Source organism: Myodes glareolus, chromosome X (genome assembly GCF_982192425.1).
Source record: "Myodes glareolus chromosome X, mMyoGla1.1, whole genome shotgun sequence".
NCBI lineage: Eukaryota > Metazoa > Chordata > Mammalia > Rodentia > Cricetidae > Myodes > Myodes glareolus.
The window spans coordinates 3658739-3680555 of NC_142053.1; the positions used below are offsets into that span (position 1 = coordinate 3658739).

A 21817-nucleotide genomic window follows, 5' to 3' on the forward strand; every position below is an offset into this window, starting at 1 on the left:
ACCTGTAGAAGAATGCAAATAGCTCCATACCTATCCCTATGCACAAAACTGAAGTCCTCATGGATTAAAGACCTCAATATAAATCTAACCACACTGAACCTTATAGAAGAGAAAGTGGGAATTGGCCTTTAATGCATGGGCACAGGAGACCACTTCCTAAATATAACACCAGTAACGCAGACACTGAGAGCAGCAATCAATAAATTGACTTCTTGAAACTGAGAAACTTCTGTAAAGCAAAGGACACAGTCAATAAGACAAAATAGCAGCCTACAGAATGGGAAAAAATCTTCACTAACCTCACTTCTGACAGAGGGCTCATCTCCAAAATATATAAAGAACTCAAGAAACTAGACGTCAAAATATAAAATAACCTTTATAAGTTTAAACAGAGCCTGGCCCTACTGGAACATTCATTTCAAACTTCTGAGGTGATAAAATTGTATTGCTTTAACAAATCCAGTATCTGAACATTTGTTGAGGCAGTGTCAGCAAATTAATGCATCTGGAAACTTTTGTTTAATTTTTCTTATCAATGAAGAAATTAACATATGCATAGTGATGAAATTAACAATGATTGATTGTTGAGATTGTAATATGTGCCAGACACAGTACATATTAACTCTTTTTAACATTGAACAACACTGTGAAGTAAGCAATATTGGTCAGGTGTCTGAATAAAGAAATCATGGATCAAAAAAAAATCATTGCCTTAAGTTCTATGGTTTAGTTCCTTTCATGCTTATATTGTGCTTTTACTGCGATATGTTTTTACTTTTAGGTATATAACATGGATTCCTCTTTTTAAGCATATGAATGCACAGTGCACTTCACTCACCCAATACCATCCAGTCCCCCTAGAAGATTCAGTATGTCTTGTTGGCTGTGTATAATAGTTACCTATGTTTCATGTACCTGTCATTCCTTTTGTCTTTGTTTCCTTGTTGTCTTTCTTTGTAGAAGATTAACAGCTACATTTAGTTATTTTGTTGGTGCAAATTCACACTAAAGATCCTAATCCCAGAGTCTATTAGGTTATGAACAGGGTGGTTATGAAGGTAAATTTAATGTTTCTTATATGGTATTTAAATATAGATATAATCCTGAATTATACATGCAGGACTAACATAATTACAAAAGTATATTCATAAAGAACAGGTGGGGAAGAAAACCAGTCAGAGAAAATAAAATTAGGGTTACCAAACAAGAAATGCTAGTATCCGCTTCTCTAGAATCAGAATATAGAATGCAGCTTAGCCAATAGTGTACATGAGTATCAAAATGTTATATGTTTTCTCAAAAAATGTATATTTTTATATTTTATGTATATCACTCAAATGTATTTAAAGAAAGCATGGAGATTTTTAAATCCTATTTGAGATTTCTGACCTCCAGAAGTGTGAGAGCATAAATTTGTTTAAGAACTGATAAGAAACAAATATAGCTCTCTGTTAATAATTAAGATTTTAAAAATTGGTTTTAAAAGTTGAAACAGAGCAAGAAACACACAGACATGCATACATTCACACAGAGCAAATATTAAGTAATTTTTTTGGGGGGTTGCATTTTTTTTCTCTGCTGGGCACCATCCATTTCAATGTAGTCATTTCTCAGTAGAAAGAGCCTGCAAAGGCTTAGAGGGGAAGGTGTTCTGGCTTGCTTTCTTTGGGCAGAGAAAGTAAATATCTCAGTAGCTCACTGTGACTGTGCTATGCTCCTCTATTTACTGATTCTTGACCTGTTGTCTTTCTTAGGGGCTCATACTGGTTTTGTATCATTTATTAACTACAATTGTTGTGTCCTAAATACACATTTATATCAACTTAGGTTCATGTTGAACTTTTTTTCTCTTTTGTATGTTCTCTCTATTCTGTTTCTGAGTCAAATTATTTAATAAGAATGGATATACATTTTCTATATTTTCCACCTAGTTTTAGCTTTCATACTCGTGTGTATGTGTGTGTGTGTGTGTGTAATTAATAATTCTAGGGAAATAGACAAGCAAGAGTTAACCATGGTCACTGGTAGCAAAGGGAAGTAAGATGGGTGAGTGGGAAACGTATTGATGTGATTTCTTTCATACCTTTTGATTTAAGAACTATGTAAATATTATAACCTCACATAAATGGGGCAGAATTTCCCTTCTAAATGTTGAATATGGCCCTCCATGAAGGTTCCATTATGTGACTAAAAACCTGCGCAGAGAAGAGACTTGCAGTCCCTAGGTGTTCTGTTGGGTATAGTTGAATTTCTCTGTAAACATTGTTAGTCTCCACTCCACTGTGATATAATTTCAGAGACTTTCTTCTCTTGGCTCCAGACTCAAATGTCTGTAAAATAAATGAATAAAATTCTTCAAGATTGGTGACTAGCTATTGACACCAGTTTCTATTTCAATACTGACTCAATTTTCTCCTACTTTGAAAATTATTATATTAATTACTTAGGAGGATAGTTTGGATTCATGATTTTTCCCAATCTTTTTTAGATGTTTAACCTTTGGCTACATCAGTTTATTATAATTGCAATTGCTTATGATGTCTCTATGTGTAGACAGATCCAAAAACAGGAGATTGAAAGGCTACAGAAGGCAAGATGAGGCATAAGGGATGGATTAGAGAGATGAAAAAAATACCATCATGGATTTAAGGCAGGAAAAACTATTTTTTTGTATATTGAGTTAATTTGTGAAGATATTTTTTAAAATCTGCTGTGTATTCCATAACTCTCAATAGCTAAGTTGTTTAAAATAACACTTCAAATATTTCACATGTAACTCAGATGGAGTTTAACAGGCTGGAGAGCAAAATCAGGGAAAAATATCTCAAACTACTTATAGTCATCTTCATAAAAACAGAGAGGCATCAATAAAGACAAAAAGGAAGGGAACATTAGTTCACCTCAACATTAATTTGCAAGCTGTTGTGCATTTCTGGCTTGAGTAATAGATAATAATTCATTTGTAAACATTAGTATATTTACTATTTCACATTCAATAGAGATGGTACTTAATAAGCTTAACCAGCTGAAGCTCACCAGTGAAAATAGGATGAGAGAAGATGGAAAAATCTTCCAATCTCATGAAAGGCTGAGTTCTCAATTTGACAGACAAATTATGGAGAGATGATAGAAAATGTTGGCAATGTGTTTGAAAAGAACTTGGCAGTGAACTAGTACAATGGATTAATTTGAAAAATATCTGTGAATTGCTAAAGTGGCCTTCCATTTTCCCCTTTACTCTTTCTAGTGAATACAGATAATCTGCAAATAAATTTAAAAGGCAGAAACAAGGCTCTTCAACCAGTACAAGGTTTTAGTTCTCAGTAAGAAGATGGCCTTTGCTATCTGGAAAACATAAAACAAGCTCAATAGTGAAAAAGGGTTTTTTTTTTTAAAACAAATGGTTGATTTGATAAACATTTAACAAGCACATTTGTCTTCCTTTTTATATTTATAGAGTGCAACTGTGAATATTAAATAGTATATAGTAACATTAGTATATCAATTATATTTTGTATATTAGGTATTTCACATGAATCAGGAGTATGGTTGGTAAGTATGGGGAAAATTGTCAAGCTAATTAAAGTCCAACCCTTGAGAAAATTAAATCCTCAACTCCTTATCAATAAGAAAGGGTGAAGGAAAGGCAATGGAAGAGGAGAATAAAGGTATTGGAAGGAGAAGGGAAGAAAGGTAAAAGGAAATCAGATATATGGAAACAAAGACAGAGACAGAAAGTATGATGCCAAGTATTTTAAATATTTTAATTTGGATTCAGACACTCGAGAGCTACTAGTTTTTGAGATGGGATAATCTCTTGGTAGGATCAGTTTGGAACAGAATAGAGGATAGAGAAAGTAAAATGTCCAGATAGTTGTGCCAAATACAGATCTAACTACAGTTGAGAACCCCAACACTCCTATAACAAGTTATTATCACATTGGTGGCTTAAAACAGATGAAATTCCTTGTCTCTCAGATTTGGAGTCTGGGAATCTGAAATCAAAACATTGTCAGGATTACTTCTATCTAGAGATGGTGAGGAAGAATCTGTCTTTTGCCTATTTGTAACTTCTACTGATGGCCAATCATTTTTAGTGGTTTAATGGCGCTTGGATTGAGTATACATCATGCTATTCTCTGACTCAGCTATTCATGGAAAATGGAAGATCCACGTGTGTCAAATGCTGTTGATAAATATAGAAGCCTGAGAATTACTGATTGATGTTAACAGAGTAATAATTGCTATTAACTTTTGTTTAACACCTATCATAGCTCTGTTGAAGGGAATGAGATAACAAAGGTCAGTTCACATTCTGCTATGTGAACTTTAAAACAATTCATATATTCATATTTGTGTGTGTATACATATGTGTGTGGTTGTCAGTATGTATATTACATGCATGCAGGGTTCACAAGGCCAGAGGAGAGTGTATGCACTTCTGGAGCTGGAATTTCAGGATGTCTTACGTTGCCTAATGGTAGATGCTTAAATCTGAACTTAGGTCCTCGGCAGGAACCTATACATGCTAATTATCATTGATCCTTCTCTCCAGCCCTCATGTGATCTTTTGCTTCCAATCAAACAATATCTGAGAATAGCAAAAAAAATGGTCTCAAAAAGAACAAACTATGGATACAATCTATATGGGCTTAATTGTTGGGCACCACTAGTTACTAACTATGTACCTGTGCATGGTGTTCAATCCCTTGTTTGAGTTTCTTGATTTGTAAAATGAGGATTACAAAAGTCCACACTTCATAAGGCCATTGTGAAGATTAATTATTTGAATAAAGTTTTACATGAGAATGTAGTAAGTGCTTTCTTTATTAAAAAACATCATTATTTCTCATTACTTAAATAAAAACATGATTTGAATAAACTTGTTAGACTTTCACTGAGGAAATTGTTATGGCATATTGTTAGTGTATCCTTCATACCAAAGTACTATTGCATAATTTTGATTATTAAGGAGCTTAAGAGTTTGGAAGGCATTAGAATGTCTTAACTTGAATAGAAGATTGAGGATCTCTGGGAACAGAACTGAGGCCCAGGTTACTTTAACATTGTTTGTATGACCCCATGCTGCCTAATTTTATTCTCTGTCCAGGAGAATATGTCGTCATGACAACTCACTTTCATCTGAAGAGAAAAATTGGCTACTTTGTCATCCAGACCTACTTGCCATGTATCATGACTGTCATTTTGTCACAAGTGTCTTTCTGGCTTAATAGAGAATCTGTCCCTGCCCGCACAGTCTTTGGTAAGTGTTGCCTTATGGATAATGGGGGGAGAAGCACTTTCCTAGTCAGAGTAGAGGTAAGAAAAGTGGAGGAATGAACCCCTGCTGCAGATACAGGATGGTGTCTAAGACCAATATCAGTAATGACATTGTCAGATGCACCATTCATATCCCTACTCCTTTATTCAGAATTTGGTTGCTTGAAATCCTAGGAGGAATAAATCGAATCTTTAGTGAAAAGCATGTGAATTTAGTGCAGAGAGTAGAAAAAAATTAAGGGTAGAAAATCAACCTGAAGACAGAGAAGTAGATTAGATTTTTAAGGTACCTTTTTCATTTTAAAACTTATTTTATGTTTATGAGTGTTTTGCCTGTGTGTATGTACGTATGTTCACTGTGTGTATGCCTGGTGCCTATAAGGTCAGAAGAGGGTACCTGATCCACCTAGGACTAAAGCTATAGATGGCTGTGAGCTACTATGTGGGAGATGGAGGCTGAATCCAAGTCCTCTGTAAGAGGAACAAATGTTTTCAAATGCTGAGTTATTTTTCCAACCCCCAGGAACAACTTTCTGTTTACAATTATGACTTGTTGCATCTGCTCCAGCCTTCTGAGAGAATGAATTCACTGATGTGGGGGGAGAGAGCTGCTTGCTGGTCCTGGCCACCCAGCCATGAAATAATCACACAGAAACTGTATTATTTAAATTATTGTTCGACTCATTAGCTCTAGCTTCTTATTGGCTAACTCTTACATATTAATTTAATCCATCTCCATTACTCTGTGTATTGCCACGTGGCAGTGGCTTACCAGCAAAGAATAGGCATGTCTGACTCTGGTGGCGGCTCCATGCCATCTCTCTCCGCCTTCCTTCTCCCAGCATTTAGTCCAGTTTTCTCTGCCTGACTAAATTCTGCCCTATCAACAGGCTAAGGCAGTTTCTTTATTCATTAACCAATGAAAGCAACACATAGACAGAAGGACCTCACACACCACACTGATATTTAGTAAAGGCTACATATACACTTTCAATTGTTTCTTGAACAGTATGTACAATCAGAGACATTTACTTCAATGTGAGGCTACTTATATCTAGGAAGAAGTTTGCATGTCATTAGCGTCTCTTTCCTCGGAGACTTAAAGCATACAAAATATTTTATGTCTGTTTTTCCCACAGCAGGTTTTCGGAGGAAAAAAAATTAAATCTTTCAGGCTGTTGAAACACTGGGGAAACAGAGACTGTGAAGCGTACAGTAAGATATACTAGATACCCATACAGAAGGTGTTTCTGCCAATATTATGAAGTTGTGTAGTGTTGTAACATCAATAGTAAATGATGTTTCAGAGAGAAATAGCTGATTGGGCCATCTGTAACAGGAGAAAGCAGCAGAGAGAGAGAAAGTGAGAAACAATAAGAAAGGTACAACATTAATGGAAGTCCAGAAGGAAGTATTACACGGCAGAAAATGGTCACGTGGGCTAAAGGTCCACTGAAAATTTTTGTAAAATATGGGTAGAAGCTATCTGTTAGTTCTGTGGTATACTTTGATGTTAACTGAAATAGAGGAAACATAAACTTTATAGGTATGATTAGAAGTGGCCATTATTAGAGAGAAAAGACATGATAAAAATATATTGTATAAAAAATTATTTTCAATAACAAGTGGCTATTTAGCTGAGTTACTAGTTTTTGTAAAGAAGTACCTGAATTTTAAAATATAAAAGAAATATAAAAGAGGGTGTTGAGCTTCAACATTGTTAAGGATTATAACTAAATCTGTAGTATACTGAGTAATATCCTCCAAAATTTCATCTCCAAGTGTCTGAGATGTGAAAATATGACGATATATTGTGAAAATGAATCTCCAGATGTGGTGCAGTTAAAGACTTCCAGCTGGAGATATTATTTTGCACTGGTCAGGTATTTAACTATAGAAGAATAAGCATTGTGATAAAGGAGGCAGGCCAAATTGGAAGATGTTTTGTTGTTGCCTTATAGGAAGAGGAAAGGGCTCACTAGCAAAGAAATGCAATTGATGTAACTTTAAAAACTGCAAAAGGCAGTATATTATTATTGTTATACCAGAACTTTCAGAAGAAGTGGGACCATGGTCAAGATTGACCTTAACTCATTAAAACTAGTTTCAGGCTTATTGTGTAATCTGTAATTACAGGTTTGTGGTGTTTTAAGCCACTAGATATGTGATAACTTGTCACATCAACCAGAAGAAATTAAGACAAAATATCATTCCCACAAGTCCAATACAATTGAATGGTTGTGACCTCAATATAAGAGAACATTAAGAAATTACACATAGAATAGAGAGATAATGTGAAAACATTTTGATTTTGACCTGAGCTATGTATACAATACAGGCTTCCTTGAGAATTTATTCTTTTTATAGTTTAAACTGGGCTCATACTAGTTCAGAATTCTTATTTGCAGTAACTACATTATGAGAAAATCTCCAACTTGAAATGCTAATTTAAAAATTAAATACAAGGATCCAAGGATAGCCAATATCTTCTTGAATAAGAACAGAGTGGAGAGACAGGCCCCATAGGATGTCAAAATGATTAAAACGCAATAGTCATTAAGGTAGCATTGTTTTGGTACAAATCAAAAAGTAAATTAAACACTACAATGAGTTTGAATGTATTCTCTAGTATATGGGAACTTGATTTACCACAAAGATATTATTAGAGAGAAATAATTTAAAGTTATTCATAGACTTAAATACAAAAATTAAAAATATGATGCTCTTGGAATAAAACAGAAAAAATATACAATGTCTATGTATCTTGTGAAATATGTACTTTCACTTTGGAAGAATTAGTCAAACATTTTCCAATGGCTGTATCGTTTTACATAAACCTCTTAATATGGATATTCTTCTCTTACATATATAACCAATTGAAATGAATAATGTAATAAAATGCATCAAATAAAAGCACTTCCACAAGAAGGTTCATATATTTAATACACAAAAATGCATTGATGACTAGCCACACAGTGATATAATTCTATACATTTCTCTTAAGAGCTCAGATGTGAAAGATATTTTGTCTTATTGTATATGAATTATGTCACAGAAATACAAACCTGTAAGACTATAGATGTTGGAGTAATCAGAGACTTTCAAATTACCCTGATGAATATTTATAAATAAAAGAAATCAATGAGGAAAAACGTAGGAGAAAGACTGGGGGAGGAAGCATATTGGTTATTGTGAAACTTGAAAATATAAATGAGTAATCATTTATTTAAACATAGTTAAGTTATCAATGAATGGTTCAAATTCATCAACTCTGGAATAACAGTTAAGGAGCCTCATGGGAGCAAGCTAGGCCTTCTGCATGTGTGTGATAGCTGTGTAGCTTGGTCTGTGTATAAGGCTCCTAGCAGTGAGATGAAGACTTGCGTTGACATTTAGCTGACTTTTGATGAAACAGTGCTCAGTATGTAAAATAAATGAAAAAAGTATTATCTAAATAAAATAAAATAAGTAAGATAGATTAAAAAGAAAACACCTAAAAAGACAAATATGAAATGCACAGAGAGAAATGACATGAGATTCACTGAGAAGGCATAATACAGTAGAATGATAGAAGTGAAAAAAATACAGATAATAGCTAGCCTAAAACTGGCCCTATCTAAAGAAGGATATAAAATTACAATTAGGAGGAAATCTATAAGCCCTAGCAAGATGAGTTGAAAGAATGCAAATTTGTGATTGTTATCATTAACCTTTCACTGAATGAAACACCCATGTTCACCAATGCCCAGTAGTGGTGCATGCCTTTAATCCCAGCACTCAGGAGGCAGAGGTAGGTGGATCTCTGAGTTTGAAACTAACCTGATTTGCAGAGAGAATTCCAGGATAGCCAGGGCTACACAGAGAAATCCTGACTTGAAAAACCAAAAGAGAAAGAAAGAAAAAGAGAAAAAGAAAAGAAAAAAATTACTGATGGCTGTTCACTAAATGAAAGGAAAATATCCTAGTAGTAATGTTGAAATTATTAATAAAAATAATAAATAAATGATCATGGTAAGTGTATTAAATTATAAATAATGGCAATGACTTAAAAGGAAAATACTGTGGTCTAATATAATCTATATAAGTTGATATGTAAAATGAAAAATATTCTATATATTTTCATAATTAATGAAAAATATCAATTAGCATAAAATTTTCATAAATTGAAGGTACATAGTGACTAAGAATTGTTTATATCTCCTAGAACTGGTAAATGTACAACTATTTTTAATAAACTTGGCAATGCCATTTAAACTTAAACACATTCATACCATATAATCTTGCAGTTCCATCTTTATGTATTTATGAAGAGAAATGTAAGAATACTTACATAAATACTTAACTCAATTTGTTTAGACATTTTTATTATGTGTTGAACATTGGAAACATTCAGATGCCCATTTATAAACTAATAGATGAATAAATTAGGTTACACTAAAACTATGGACTCGTTCTGAAATCAAGAAAATTACTCTCAAGATATATGAAACATGAATAAACCTAAACTATTACACCAAATGAATGTATCCAGACACAAATGAGCACATACTGGATGATAATGCCATGAAATTTGGTGTGGGGCTGAGAGCAAGAAGGGAGTGTTAGGGACATAAATGAATCTTTGAGAAGTCATGTCGGTTCCCCTCATCATGCAGTTTAGTAGAACAGATACATCTTAACAAGTAAGTATACTAGAAGCACTGATAGGAAACAAGGAAGTCAACCAGTTCTACCTTAGTCCTTAAATAAGAGCTTTCTGAAAGTCTTAAAATAGAATCACTGTAAAACTGGCTCTCTTTTTAAAAGCCAAGACACTTTATGAAGTATACAGAATGCTTAATTGAGAGCCCTCACAACTCTGATCAGCTAAGAGCTCTCCATAATGTGATGAGTCTAATTAAGTCTCAAAGGCTAAAGTTCAAAAACTCTCCATTGAGATAAGATACAGAGCATTTATGCTACAGTACATTTGCTATAGACATTCTTAGGCAGACTTGTTCATAGCCATGAATGAAATAGTTTATTTCTCACATAAGACTCTACTTACTTTTTCTCAATATAATTTTTCTGAGAACTTCATATGTAAGTACCTAGTATACATCATTCATACACTCCTTTTTTGGTATATAGGACTGGTGAGGTTTGATTCTATTATCAGGTTTTTTTTTTATAAGTACTAACATTATAGCTTATCCTCACATTGTTTAAGCTGTGTTTTTGCAACTCAGCTCTGATGCTAAGTTTCTGCAAAGGTCAGCCTTTAGGGTCTTTTTTTGCAAATTCTTCTCCAGTCTAGATTTTCATGTATACAGCATATGTGCAAGTAAGGGATTCAAGGGAGCCAGACCAGAAAAGATCTAATAGAGCCAGTGACTCCTTTTGTTGCCTTACTCTTTAGCATCTCACCCCATCAGCATTTCATTCTGTTCCCCACTTGATCCATGCACAGATTTCTCATCCTCCTCAGCTTTTCAACAAGCAGAATGAGATTGTGATAATTTCTCCTTTAAATCTGATTGAGTTTGGGAATTTGAAAGTCCCAGATTATCTGATACTCACAGATGGGAGAAATAAGGCACAGAGGGATTAAAGGAATTACCAAGCTACAAAATGAGTGTCAGCCAAAAATGTTCCAGTTTTGCCAAAGTATTCAAGATATAGCTCAGTTGAGACCTAGAACTGGATGCAGCTACAGAAACATGTCCCATAGTAGTTTGTTTCCTTATCAGAAGAACATCACAATAATAATAAGTGGAAACCAGACTGAACTCTGACCTATGCTCTGAATCATGGTCTCAGTTTCAGGCTTGTCAAAAGAAAACTACCAGGGCTGAGAGAAAGGTGAGCAAAAGTAGAACATGAGGCAAACACTGATCTCCATCACTCTGGAGGTGAAAAGATTTTTCTTGGGTCTCCACAGGCCTATCCTGGAGATGAAGGAGTACGTTTTTCCTTCCTGTTGGGTCACAGAAAGAACACTGAGGTTCATCAGTAGGCTGATCATTATAGGAAGCTAATTTAGCTCAAAAATATGTCTTTCAAATTTAGAAGCTCTCTTACCACAAAATGGGCTACCCATTCTTCAGCATAAATGCTTAGTCACAGGCTAGGGGAGAGCAATAGAGGTACTGCACTGAAGAATCTAATTCTTATGACAGTTGGAATAAAGTGGTTCCTAGACTGATCTATCCAGCCTTGACATTCTGTACAATTTACTTTAAAAACAGGCCATTACTTGAAGCAAAGGAGAAGTATATTTTATTACAGAAAAATACATCAGGTTATTCCACAGACAACACAAGTTAAGGGGTCTACTGAGTGTGGTGAAACAGTTCCCTTCAGGTGGGAAGTTGGTTACCTCATCAAGTACACTGAAGTGTCTTTCAGTTGCAACTGGCTCTTGACTTTTCTCTCCTCAGGTGTCACCACCGTTCTCACTATGACCACCTTGAGTATCAGTGCCAGAAACTCCTTACCTAAAGTGGCATATGCGACGGCCATGGACTGGTTCATAGCCGTCTGTTATGCCTTTGTGTTTTCTGCACTGATTGAATTTGCTACTGTCAACTACTTCACCAAGCGGAGTTGGGCTTGGGAAGGCAAGAAGGTACCAGAAGCCCTGGAGATGAAGGTGAGTTGCAGTAAAGGAAGGGCTGGGAAGCACTTCCTGTGAGATCTGGATTGGGACCAGAAGTGAACAGCCTGTAGCTCGCAGGAACTGAGCAGGGCTATGTGCTACTCACTGGGGTCATCAATCCAAGTTTCAACAGGAGTGCTTCTTGGCAACCTGGAGTTCAAATAGGACCTATGAAAAGAAGGCTAATAGCATGTAGGATTTATGTCTTGTGCTGAGTCAAATATAAATGTGGTGTGTTAGGCTCTGGGGGACATTGATAGAGAGCTACCCAGAAGCTTGGAGTCTTATCTACATCTGAATAATAGTCTCCAATACCACTTCTACCCCTCACTCTCTGATTTGCATTCCAGTCAAAATGAAATGCTCATCATTAATTCCAAGTCTTTGTGTATTTTTTATTCTCTACCTGAAGTGTTTTTTTTTTTCTTTCTGGTAAAGACCTACTCATTCTTCCAAACCCAACTAAAACATTACTTTCTCTGTAGAACCTATTAGGAATAATGAAGGCAGATTTTGCTTTCTTTTGTGTGAGTACTCTTGATATTAAAATAGTTTAGTTGTATTAAAAGTAATTATTTGCCTCCTTGCTGGGTTATGAACATCATGACTATTAGGGCCTTGTCTTCATGTTGACAAAGCAGTTGAATAAGAATGAAAGCTGAAGAAATGTTGGCTAGATAGGTAGATATATAGATAAGATAAACTCACTGGATCAATAGGAATTGGCCATGATTGAGATCAAATATATCATCACTCAATACTTTGAAGAGTTTAGGTATCTAGACCTAAATGTACATTATATAGTATTCTTAAAAGAATTGGAAATATAATCTAAGAATCAACCTTCAAAGAATCATACAAAAGATAAATGGTGTTGAAACTTTTTCAAGCTGGGGTAAAAGAAGTTTTTCATAGAACAGAATGTCGAGTTAGCAATCTTTGAAGTAAACTATAATTACTTACTGAAACAGAACTTATTAACTTTGTCGTAAATGAAGAAAAACTATATTTCCTCTATCTACCATAGGATTTTTGCTTATTTTATTGTTGTAGTGTCTCTAGTTTTTTATCTTTATCCTTGCCATACATTGACTCTTCTATATATTGATTTGTCATTTATTATCTTAGAATGTTAACTTCATCTACAAACATAAGAAAATTGGTATACTTATCCTACTTCACATGCTCTCTTCTCTATTCATTGCTCAACTTTGTACTCGTGATATTGAAGCCTTGTCAAGTTTTATAATATTAACATCACTTTATGTAACCATAATTCCTGTTAGTATTTAGTCATAGTTTTACATTTAAATGTGATATTTATATCAATATACATATTTTCCTTTAATTTCTTAGTTATTTCAAAGCTATTGTATAGAAATATTTAAAAGTCTCATTGGGACCATATTTTCTACTTTCTTGTATGTGCAAAATACCTTTAAATGTCTTTGTATTATACTTGCGGTGTTGTTAAGTTTGTAGTTCATATTCCTCTTTCTCTAAGACTTTATAGGAATCAATTGCTATTCTCGGTGCTGGCACTGAATGTTATCCAGCAATAGAGCCAACTTAGAAATATCTCATATCATAGAATACTTGGTTTTATGGTATATGCTTCCATGTAAATATATTCTTCATTTGTGGAATCTACTTGCTTTACACTACATGGTCTTATAACAAATTTCAGTAGTTCTTTGAGAGTTTCATTCAATATGTTTTGAACATTTTCAGCCCCCTGTTAGTTCTTCCCAAATCCACCTTCCCTTACCTATCCACCCAATATTTTTGTATCCTGTTGTTTTTAATCCCTTTAAGACCAATTTGTACTGCCAAATACTCTCAGATGGGTGGTCTTCTTCAAAATAGGAAAGGAAGGATCATTTTCAACTTCTTTTTATGAAGCCACTATTACCCTGATACCAAAACCAAAAATTCAATCAAGAAAGGAGAAAATTTTAGACCAAAAACTCTGGTGAACACTAATATAAGAAAAAACTCAATAAAATACTTATGTGTAGATGGACTTTTGTTTTTCTTTCAGCTCCCAAATAATGATACAGAGACTTCTTATTAAATATGAAAGCTTGGCTTTACCTTAGGCTTATTCTTGACTAGCTCTTAAAACTTAAATTAAACCATTTATATTAATATGTGTTCTGCCATGTGGCTCATTACCTCTCCTCAGTACTGCATGCATGATGTCTTGCTGGCAAATTTTTCACCTCTTAGATTCTTTCCCCAAGTTTCTCTCTCTTCCCAGAAGTCCTGCCTATCCTCTCCAGTCTGACTATTAGCCATTAAACTGTTTAGTAAACCAATTACAAGGTACCTTAGATTGGTAAGGTAAAACAGAGATACATCTTCACAGTGTAAAAAAAAAAGATTAATTATCCCACAAAATTTTCCCCTTTTATCTAAAGAAGAAGGAAAGGTTTTAACTCTAACACAGTAAACAGTTATTAGGTAGGAATTACATTCACAATGTCCAGTCCATTTGTATTTGGCAACTCTGAAGTGTTTAAAGACTATGTATCTATCTAAAATACATGAGACTAAATAAATCTCATTTCTGTCTACATCTAAACCCTCACTGCAAGTTTGATAATTTTTTTAATTATTTTTTTTGGTTTTTTTGTCAGTCCTCAGATACTACATTTTATAATTTTTTTAATTAATGTATAAAAATTTCCACTTCCTCCCTCCTCCCAATACCCTCCCACTCCCTCTCCTCCTCCCTCTCCAGTTCTTAGAGCAGTCAGGGTTTCCTGCCCTGCGGGAAGTTCAAGTTCCTCTCCTCTCCCTCCAGGTCTAGGAAGGTGAGCATCCAAACAGACTAGGATCCCAAAAAGCCAGTACATACAGACGAAACAAGTCCCAGTGCTATTATCAATGGCTTCTCAGACAGCCCCCATGTCAGCCACATTCAGAGAATCCGGTTTGGTCACATGCTCATTCAGTCCCAGTCCAGCTGGCCTTGGTGAGCTCTCATTAGATCAGTCCCCTTGTTTCAGTGGGTGAACACGCACCTCTCGCAGTCCTGACTTCCTCATTCATGTTCTCCCTCCTTCTTCTCCTCATTTGGACCTTGGAGTCTCAGTCCAGTGCTTCAATGTTATATTGCTTATCCTAAAATGTTTATAATAGTAACTTTCAAGGACTAGAACTTTATACTACAATTTTAAATGAATTGCATAGGTACAATATTTACAGTATGTTGTAACAAAAACAACCTTAAATTTTTATCAATATAAGAAACCCATACCAATGTAAAATATTTGAGACTAGTAGTTGCTTTTTAGTTTAAAAGTAGGCTCAATAAATTACCCTTTTATCCTATCATTTCTATATCTCCCTCTTTTTCACTAGATAGGAGAGAAAGAAGCATAGAGGAAAGAAAAAGAAAGAAAGAAATTCCTTAATTGAAATTCTTTTGTTTAGTTTCCTCCATGACCATGACCAATAACAACTTGCAACTAACAACAAACATTAAATAATGTTTAATTATTTAAATAATGACAAACATCTATAACCCACTGAGCCACCCACTATACCTCTTAGGAATATGGCCATCATGTTCCTAAAATTGCTCCCTGTTTTCTGTGAGTGATAGCATTTCTAGGGTACCTGAGAAAATTGGGATAATGGTCAAGTCCTGGGAGAGTTAGCTGTATCATTTGTTGTCTAGTCTCCATGTGATGGGAAAGTATAGGAATTATCTGAAGTCCTGACTAGAGTAGTCCGTGAACCTAAACCATGTCAGTTATCAGCTGAGATGCTAGCATCTCATTGTCTTCATTGGTGTCTTGTCCTTTGTTTCTGAAAACATATGAACTTTTAAATGTATCATATATATCTGCATTAACACAAGTATAAAATACAAATCAGCTAAAGATGATTTTCTGTTCTATGTTTGACCAGGTAAAAAAAGTATCTGTCAACTTTATAAGTTCATTTGGACTGCATAATCAAACTGTAATATAAATCTCCATCCATGTCATATGAAAAAGTGGCATGTAATAATAAGTCATAAGCTGTAGTATGGAGGCCATTTGTTCATTTCCTGGCTGCCCATACTCTTGAAGTAACCACACAGAAACTGTATCAATTAAATCACTGCTTGGCCAATTACTTAAGCATATTTCTAGCTAGCTCTTACATCTAGAATTAACCCATTTCCATTATTTTATATTTTACCACAAGTCTTGTGCCTACCAGCAAGGTTTCAATGTATCTTACTCTGGCGGTGGCCCCTTGGCTTCTCCCTGACTCTTCCTCTTTCTCCCAGCATTCAGTTTAGTTTTCCTCGCCTACCTTTACTCTACCCTATCACTGGCCTAAGACATTTTCTTTATTAACCAATGGTATTCACAACATACTGAGGGGAATACCACATCACCTCCCCTTTTCTGTTTAAATAAAACGGAAGGCTTTAACTTTAACATAGTAATATTACATATAACAAATTAGGTATTAAGCAAGAATTAGAGTTACAATATTTATATCTAGTTTATCTTTATCATAACTAAGGAAAACTATAGCTATAAATTCTTCAACTCCATCAAAGACTCCAGAAGGATATAATATTACCTAAGTAAACAGCAAGTGCATTGTAAGCAACTTCCAAAACTCTAGAATTGACAGAGACATCTTGCTGCCTGAACAGTCACCCAAAGTTCTCCTTTATTGTTGGGGCATCCATCTTCAACCAACAGGCCGGTAGTATCTAGCAGACTTTTCCACGAAACAGGAAATTTCAAAGACAGGTCTGCCTATATTGGCAGCTTGTCAATGACTTTCTTCTGTGACCTACAGAATGTCTGGCAGACACTTTTATGAAGCAGGAACCACAAAAGATTATCTCACCTTTAGACAAGTTCAGCAGTCATTTCTCTTTTATCCAGTTTTTTACTGCATACCATGAAGCAGTCCAGGCAAGAGCAGTTTCTTGTCCAAATGGCTAACCAACTCCATAAGGAGACTCCTCAATGCCCATCTTCCTCTTGAAGTAGATTGGTGCTGCCAGGAGCAGATGAGTCTCATTGTCATGAAAAGTCCTAACTTCTTAAAATATTTTAAATGCCATATTCTATAGTCTTTGAAAGGTTTGAAAATTGCCTATCCATCTTGAAATATCTCTGTACATGTAGAAAATCTAAATAACATGACTACACGCTTGACTATTATAGACGATTCTCTATCAACCTATATTTCTTAATTATACATTACATTTTTAAATGAGCTGCACAAACACAATATCTTAATCAAGATCAGAAATACATATGCACAGTATAACTGAATTGACTTTAAATTTATATCAATAAGCCAAGATCCATACCAATACCAAGTATTCCTCTCTATTATCATATTCACCTTTAAATGTAAACAAAATTTATAAACAATACTTGGGAATATGGGTGTAGTTCTCTCCTGAAATAACCACACAGAAACTCTATTAATTAAATCACTACTTGGCCAACTACTTAAGTGTATTTCTAACTAGCTCTTACATCTAGAATTAAGCCATCTTCATTATTTTATATTTTACCATGAGGCTCTTGGCCTACCGACAAGGTTCCAACATCTGTCTCTGGCAGTGACTCCATGGCTTCTCCCTGACTCTGCCTCCTTTCTCCCAGCACTCAGTTTAGTTTTCCTCACATCGCTTTACTCTACCTTATCACAGGCCTAAGACATTTTCTTTATTAACCAATGGTATTCACAGCATACAGAGGGGAATCCCACATCAATGTGGACTCTGTAGCCAACAAGATTTATCATCTCACCCATTCTCAGAGCTATTCCCATGTATAAGATCAGCTTATGTGTCACCTGTCTTGTAGTTTTCTTTGGTTTCTTTCTTTGTCTGTAGTCAAGATTTTCAGGAGGTCTCTCCCAGTCACATCTGATCTTTATTAATTTTGAAGGAATCCATAACATTTAGTTCCTTGTGGAAACAAAGGCACAACCCCTAAGGCAATAAATTTCCTGACTTCCATTCTGAAGTTAAAACAATCTTAAAATATAAAGGCTGATTTAATTAATCAGTTTTTTTTCCATAATCCAATGTCTCTCAGTAACTGTTGTGTTTTGTTCATTAGAAATTAAAAAATTAAAGGTAATAAAGCATTATGTAGGTTCCAAATAGCCTGTGTTATATTTCCCATCTTTATGTGGCTTGTTGTTTTTATATTACTTTACTCTCTCTTAAAAGACTTTATTATTTTTAAATTATTTTTCTATGACTCTCTGTATCCATTTTCTTTTCTTTCTTCAGCACCTAAGTACATTTTCAAGCATACTGTACCTGTTAAGTTTTCTCAGTCTGGACTTGGCTTTCTGCATGTCATGGATCTCGGAAATCTTAGTAAAAATGTTGCAAAGCCATTCTGTGTATCTGCAATCTCCTTCTGTGGCTCTGCTTAGCAATTGGCAGTGATTACTGGCTCCAACCCCATTGGGTCCATGAGAATAGAGCCTTATGCCTACAGGCACTGTCTGGGTGACATTTACCCATCCCAGCTCTGGGAAGTTGCTTAGCCTGCACTGCAGCAGGTGTTTCTATCTAGTCTTCTGCTGGATTGCATGCCTGCTATTCACAGGCCCTACACTTGAATATACATGCCTCTATGTTGAATGTCAGTTGTAGCTGTACTTTCTTTGTACTGTAAGTTCCCAACTAATGACACAGAGACCTCTTATTAAGTATGAAAGCTTGGCTTTAGCATAGGCTTGTTCCCAACTAGCTCTTACAAATTAAATTAACCTGTTATATTAATCTACATTATTCGACCATCTGGCTTATTACCTCTCCTCAGAATCATGCATCCCACTTCTTCTGCCTCTTACTGGTAAAACCCCTGACTCTCAGATTCCCTCCCCCATATCCCCTCCTCTAGAAGTCCCACCTATCTTCTCCTGCCTATCTATTGGCCATTCAACTCTTTATTAAACCAATCAGAAGGTGCCTTAGGCAGGTGATATAAAACAGAGACACATCTTCACAGTGTACACAAAGATCATCCCACACTTATATACCTAATTTAAATAATTTCAAAAAGATGTATACTATGTTTAGGTAGGCATCATTTCAGTGATGCAGAGAGAGTTCAACATATGTAAATAAGTAAATGTAATCTACCACTTAAATAAACTAAAGGACAGAAACAATATGATCACATTATTAGATTCAGAAAAGGCCTTTGACAAAAATCCAACATCCATCATCATAAAAGTTCTAAAGAGACTATGGAAACAAGAGACGTATCTCAACACAGGATAGACAATATACAGGAAGCCCTTACCCAACATCATCATAATAGGAGAAAACATCAAATAATTCCCACTAAAACAAGAGTGCTCACATTCCTTACTCCAGTTCAACATTGCTACAGCAATAAGACAAGTGAAGGAGATCAGGGGAAAAATAAGAAATTAAAATAGAAAATTCAAAGTATCTTTATTTTCAGATGATTTAGTTTTATATGTAAAAGTCCCTGAAGACTTCACCAGAAAACTCCTACAGCTGATAAAAAAAATCAGCAAAATAGTTGGATACAAAATTAGCAAATATTTTCTTTAGCAGCTGTAAATTCTTGGCCTTTAATGTGTAAGGATAGCTTTGATATCATAGATTTGTTCTGTTCTTTCCCTAGAAGTAGTAATTATCTGTACTATAGAGATTTCTGTTATCTTCTATATCTATCATTTATTCTCTAATAATTTTTAACTTTTTATTATTTTTAATTTAATTTTATTGCCATTTTCTCAAGCCTATTTTCTGTGTCTCTCATTTTCAACAATTCCTATTCAGTTTCGTTTTTGTGATATCTTCTTCAATCACTTGTATACCATACCGTTGGAGACAGGGTCTCTACTGAATGGGGGGTTTAACAATTTGGCTAAATTTACTAGCCAGTAAGCCACAATAATCTCCTTTCTCTACCTCTTCAGTGCTGGGATTACAGGCACTTGATTCTCTGGCTTTTTAGATGGATTTTGGAGATAAAACTCAGGTCTTCATGTTTGCATAGCAGCTAGTTCACTAACGGAGCCATCTCCCAGCCTGAATTGTCTTACATTTATTTCATGATTGTTTATAACTTGTTTTCATGCCTTCCATGTTTCTCTTGTGTATTCTCCAACAATCTTTATTGCTCATATTCCTCCCTCTTGCAGCACATTTTGAATCAGTTATTACTTTAAGTTGAAATAAAGCAATTCTTTACTACCTATTACGTGTGAAAACATCCTTTTAGGAAGTGACTCAGAGGATGATTAGGACAAGGGTGAGCACTTGAAAGTTAATTGTAGTCATTATAATTTGAGCATCATTTTCTGTCTATATAAATTCTCCTAGGTAGTACTACTTGTAATGATTCTGCTAAGTAGCACTTTTCCTTTTGCTCACTGAAAAGTTTTCTCTCTCTCTCTCTCTCTCTCTCTCTCTCTCTCTCTCTCTCCACACACACACATATATGTATATATACACATATACGTGTGTGTGTGTGTGTGTGTGTGTGTGTGTACCCCCATGTGCCCATTTGGGACTATACCCTTAATTTTCCATTCTTTGTGATTATGTAGTGATCAAACTTAACCCTAGTAGTATCTGAATTTCTTCCACTTTTTCCTCCTAAGCTGTAACTTGAACCTGGATAATTCTCTATGTATAGTTTAGATAACACCCATTCTTTAAGGAAGCTGGCCTTCCATCTGCATTTTCTTTCCTTTCTATAAGCTTAACTGATCCCTATAAGTTGATATGCCTTTCTCTTTTATTTTTTACCTCATTTTATGAGACAGAATCTCTCACTGTCCCTAGGCATTACCAATTCAACTAGACTGTCTGGTCAGCAAGCCCTGCAAGGACTGCCCTGTTTGCCCTCCCAACACTAGGATTTCAATCTTGTTTGTGAACACCTAGTTTTCACATGGATGGTAGCAGGGTTAACGCTGGTCTCACTGAACTATTTCCCCATCCCCAAATTGTCATTTGTTTTAATTAATCTTTCTTTCTTTTTTCTGACTTTTCTGAGATTAAGGTCTTTCATTTATTTTATAATTTTTTTCATGTACATTTACAAATGTATTATAAAAAGTAACTATCATAAGCAACATATTATATATAGTTAAAATTAGGTAGTCCAAACTGCAGCAATATTATTCATTTAATTATTTAGATAAATGCAGATGTATGTCCTAGTTAAGTCACAATTTTAGGTTGCAGCCCAGCACTGAAGGACAGTAGGGGGACAGTATCTTGAAGCTGCCAGTCACATCACATCCACAGCTAAGAACAGAGACAAATGAATGCATGCATACCTACTGCTCAGTTCATTTAGGACCCAAGCTCAGAGAATGGTGTCCACCCACTTTTAGTGTGAGTATTACCATATCAACTAACACAACCAAGGCAGTCACCCACACATGGCCCACAGAGTAACCTAATGTACAAAATCTCTCACCAAGATTGTCTTCCCAAGCCAGATTGTGCCAAGCTGACAATTGAAACTAACTGTCACATACAGATATATGAAATTTAAATTATGGTAAAATTTTGTATTTTTGTTTTTTAGTAATGAATGTTTTTGATAATTTCATATATGTATACAATGCATTCTGATTACTCTCACCCTACTCTTTCCTATCTATCTCTTTCCCGTCTAGATATTTTTTAAACAATTAAGTGCGTAATTCAAGAATGATCAGCACAATCACAGTTCATCTCCAGAATACTTTCCATCCCCAAGACTTAAAATTCTCTTATTAAAAGGCAACTTCTCTGAATCCTGCTCTAGGCTATAAAATTTAATTTCATTTCATTTTTGAGAAATGCAGGTAGAAATGTAGTAGTGATTAAAATATGTTATGTTGAAAATGATGAGAGAAACCAAAGGGTAA

General features: G+C 35.0%; 1 protein-coding gene across 1 annotated transcript in view; it reads left to right on the forward strand.

The window, feature by feature from the left end:
- The window catches only part of Gabra3 (gamma-aminobutyric acid type A receptor subunit alpha3), a 292811-nt gene that overhangs the window by 265144 nt on the left and 5850 nt on the right, over positions 1-21817 (forward strand). The window contains exons 8-9 of the mRNA XM_048457686.3: positions 5111-5263; positions 11700-11911. Of these exons, the coding sequence (XP_048313643.1) occupies positions 5111-5263; positions 11700-11911 (365 nt within the window). The remainder of the gene's footprint in view (positions 1-5110; positions 5264-11699; positions 11912-21817) is intronic.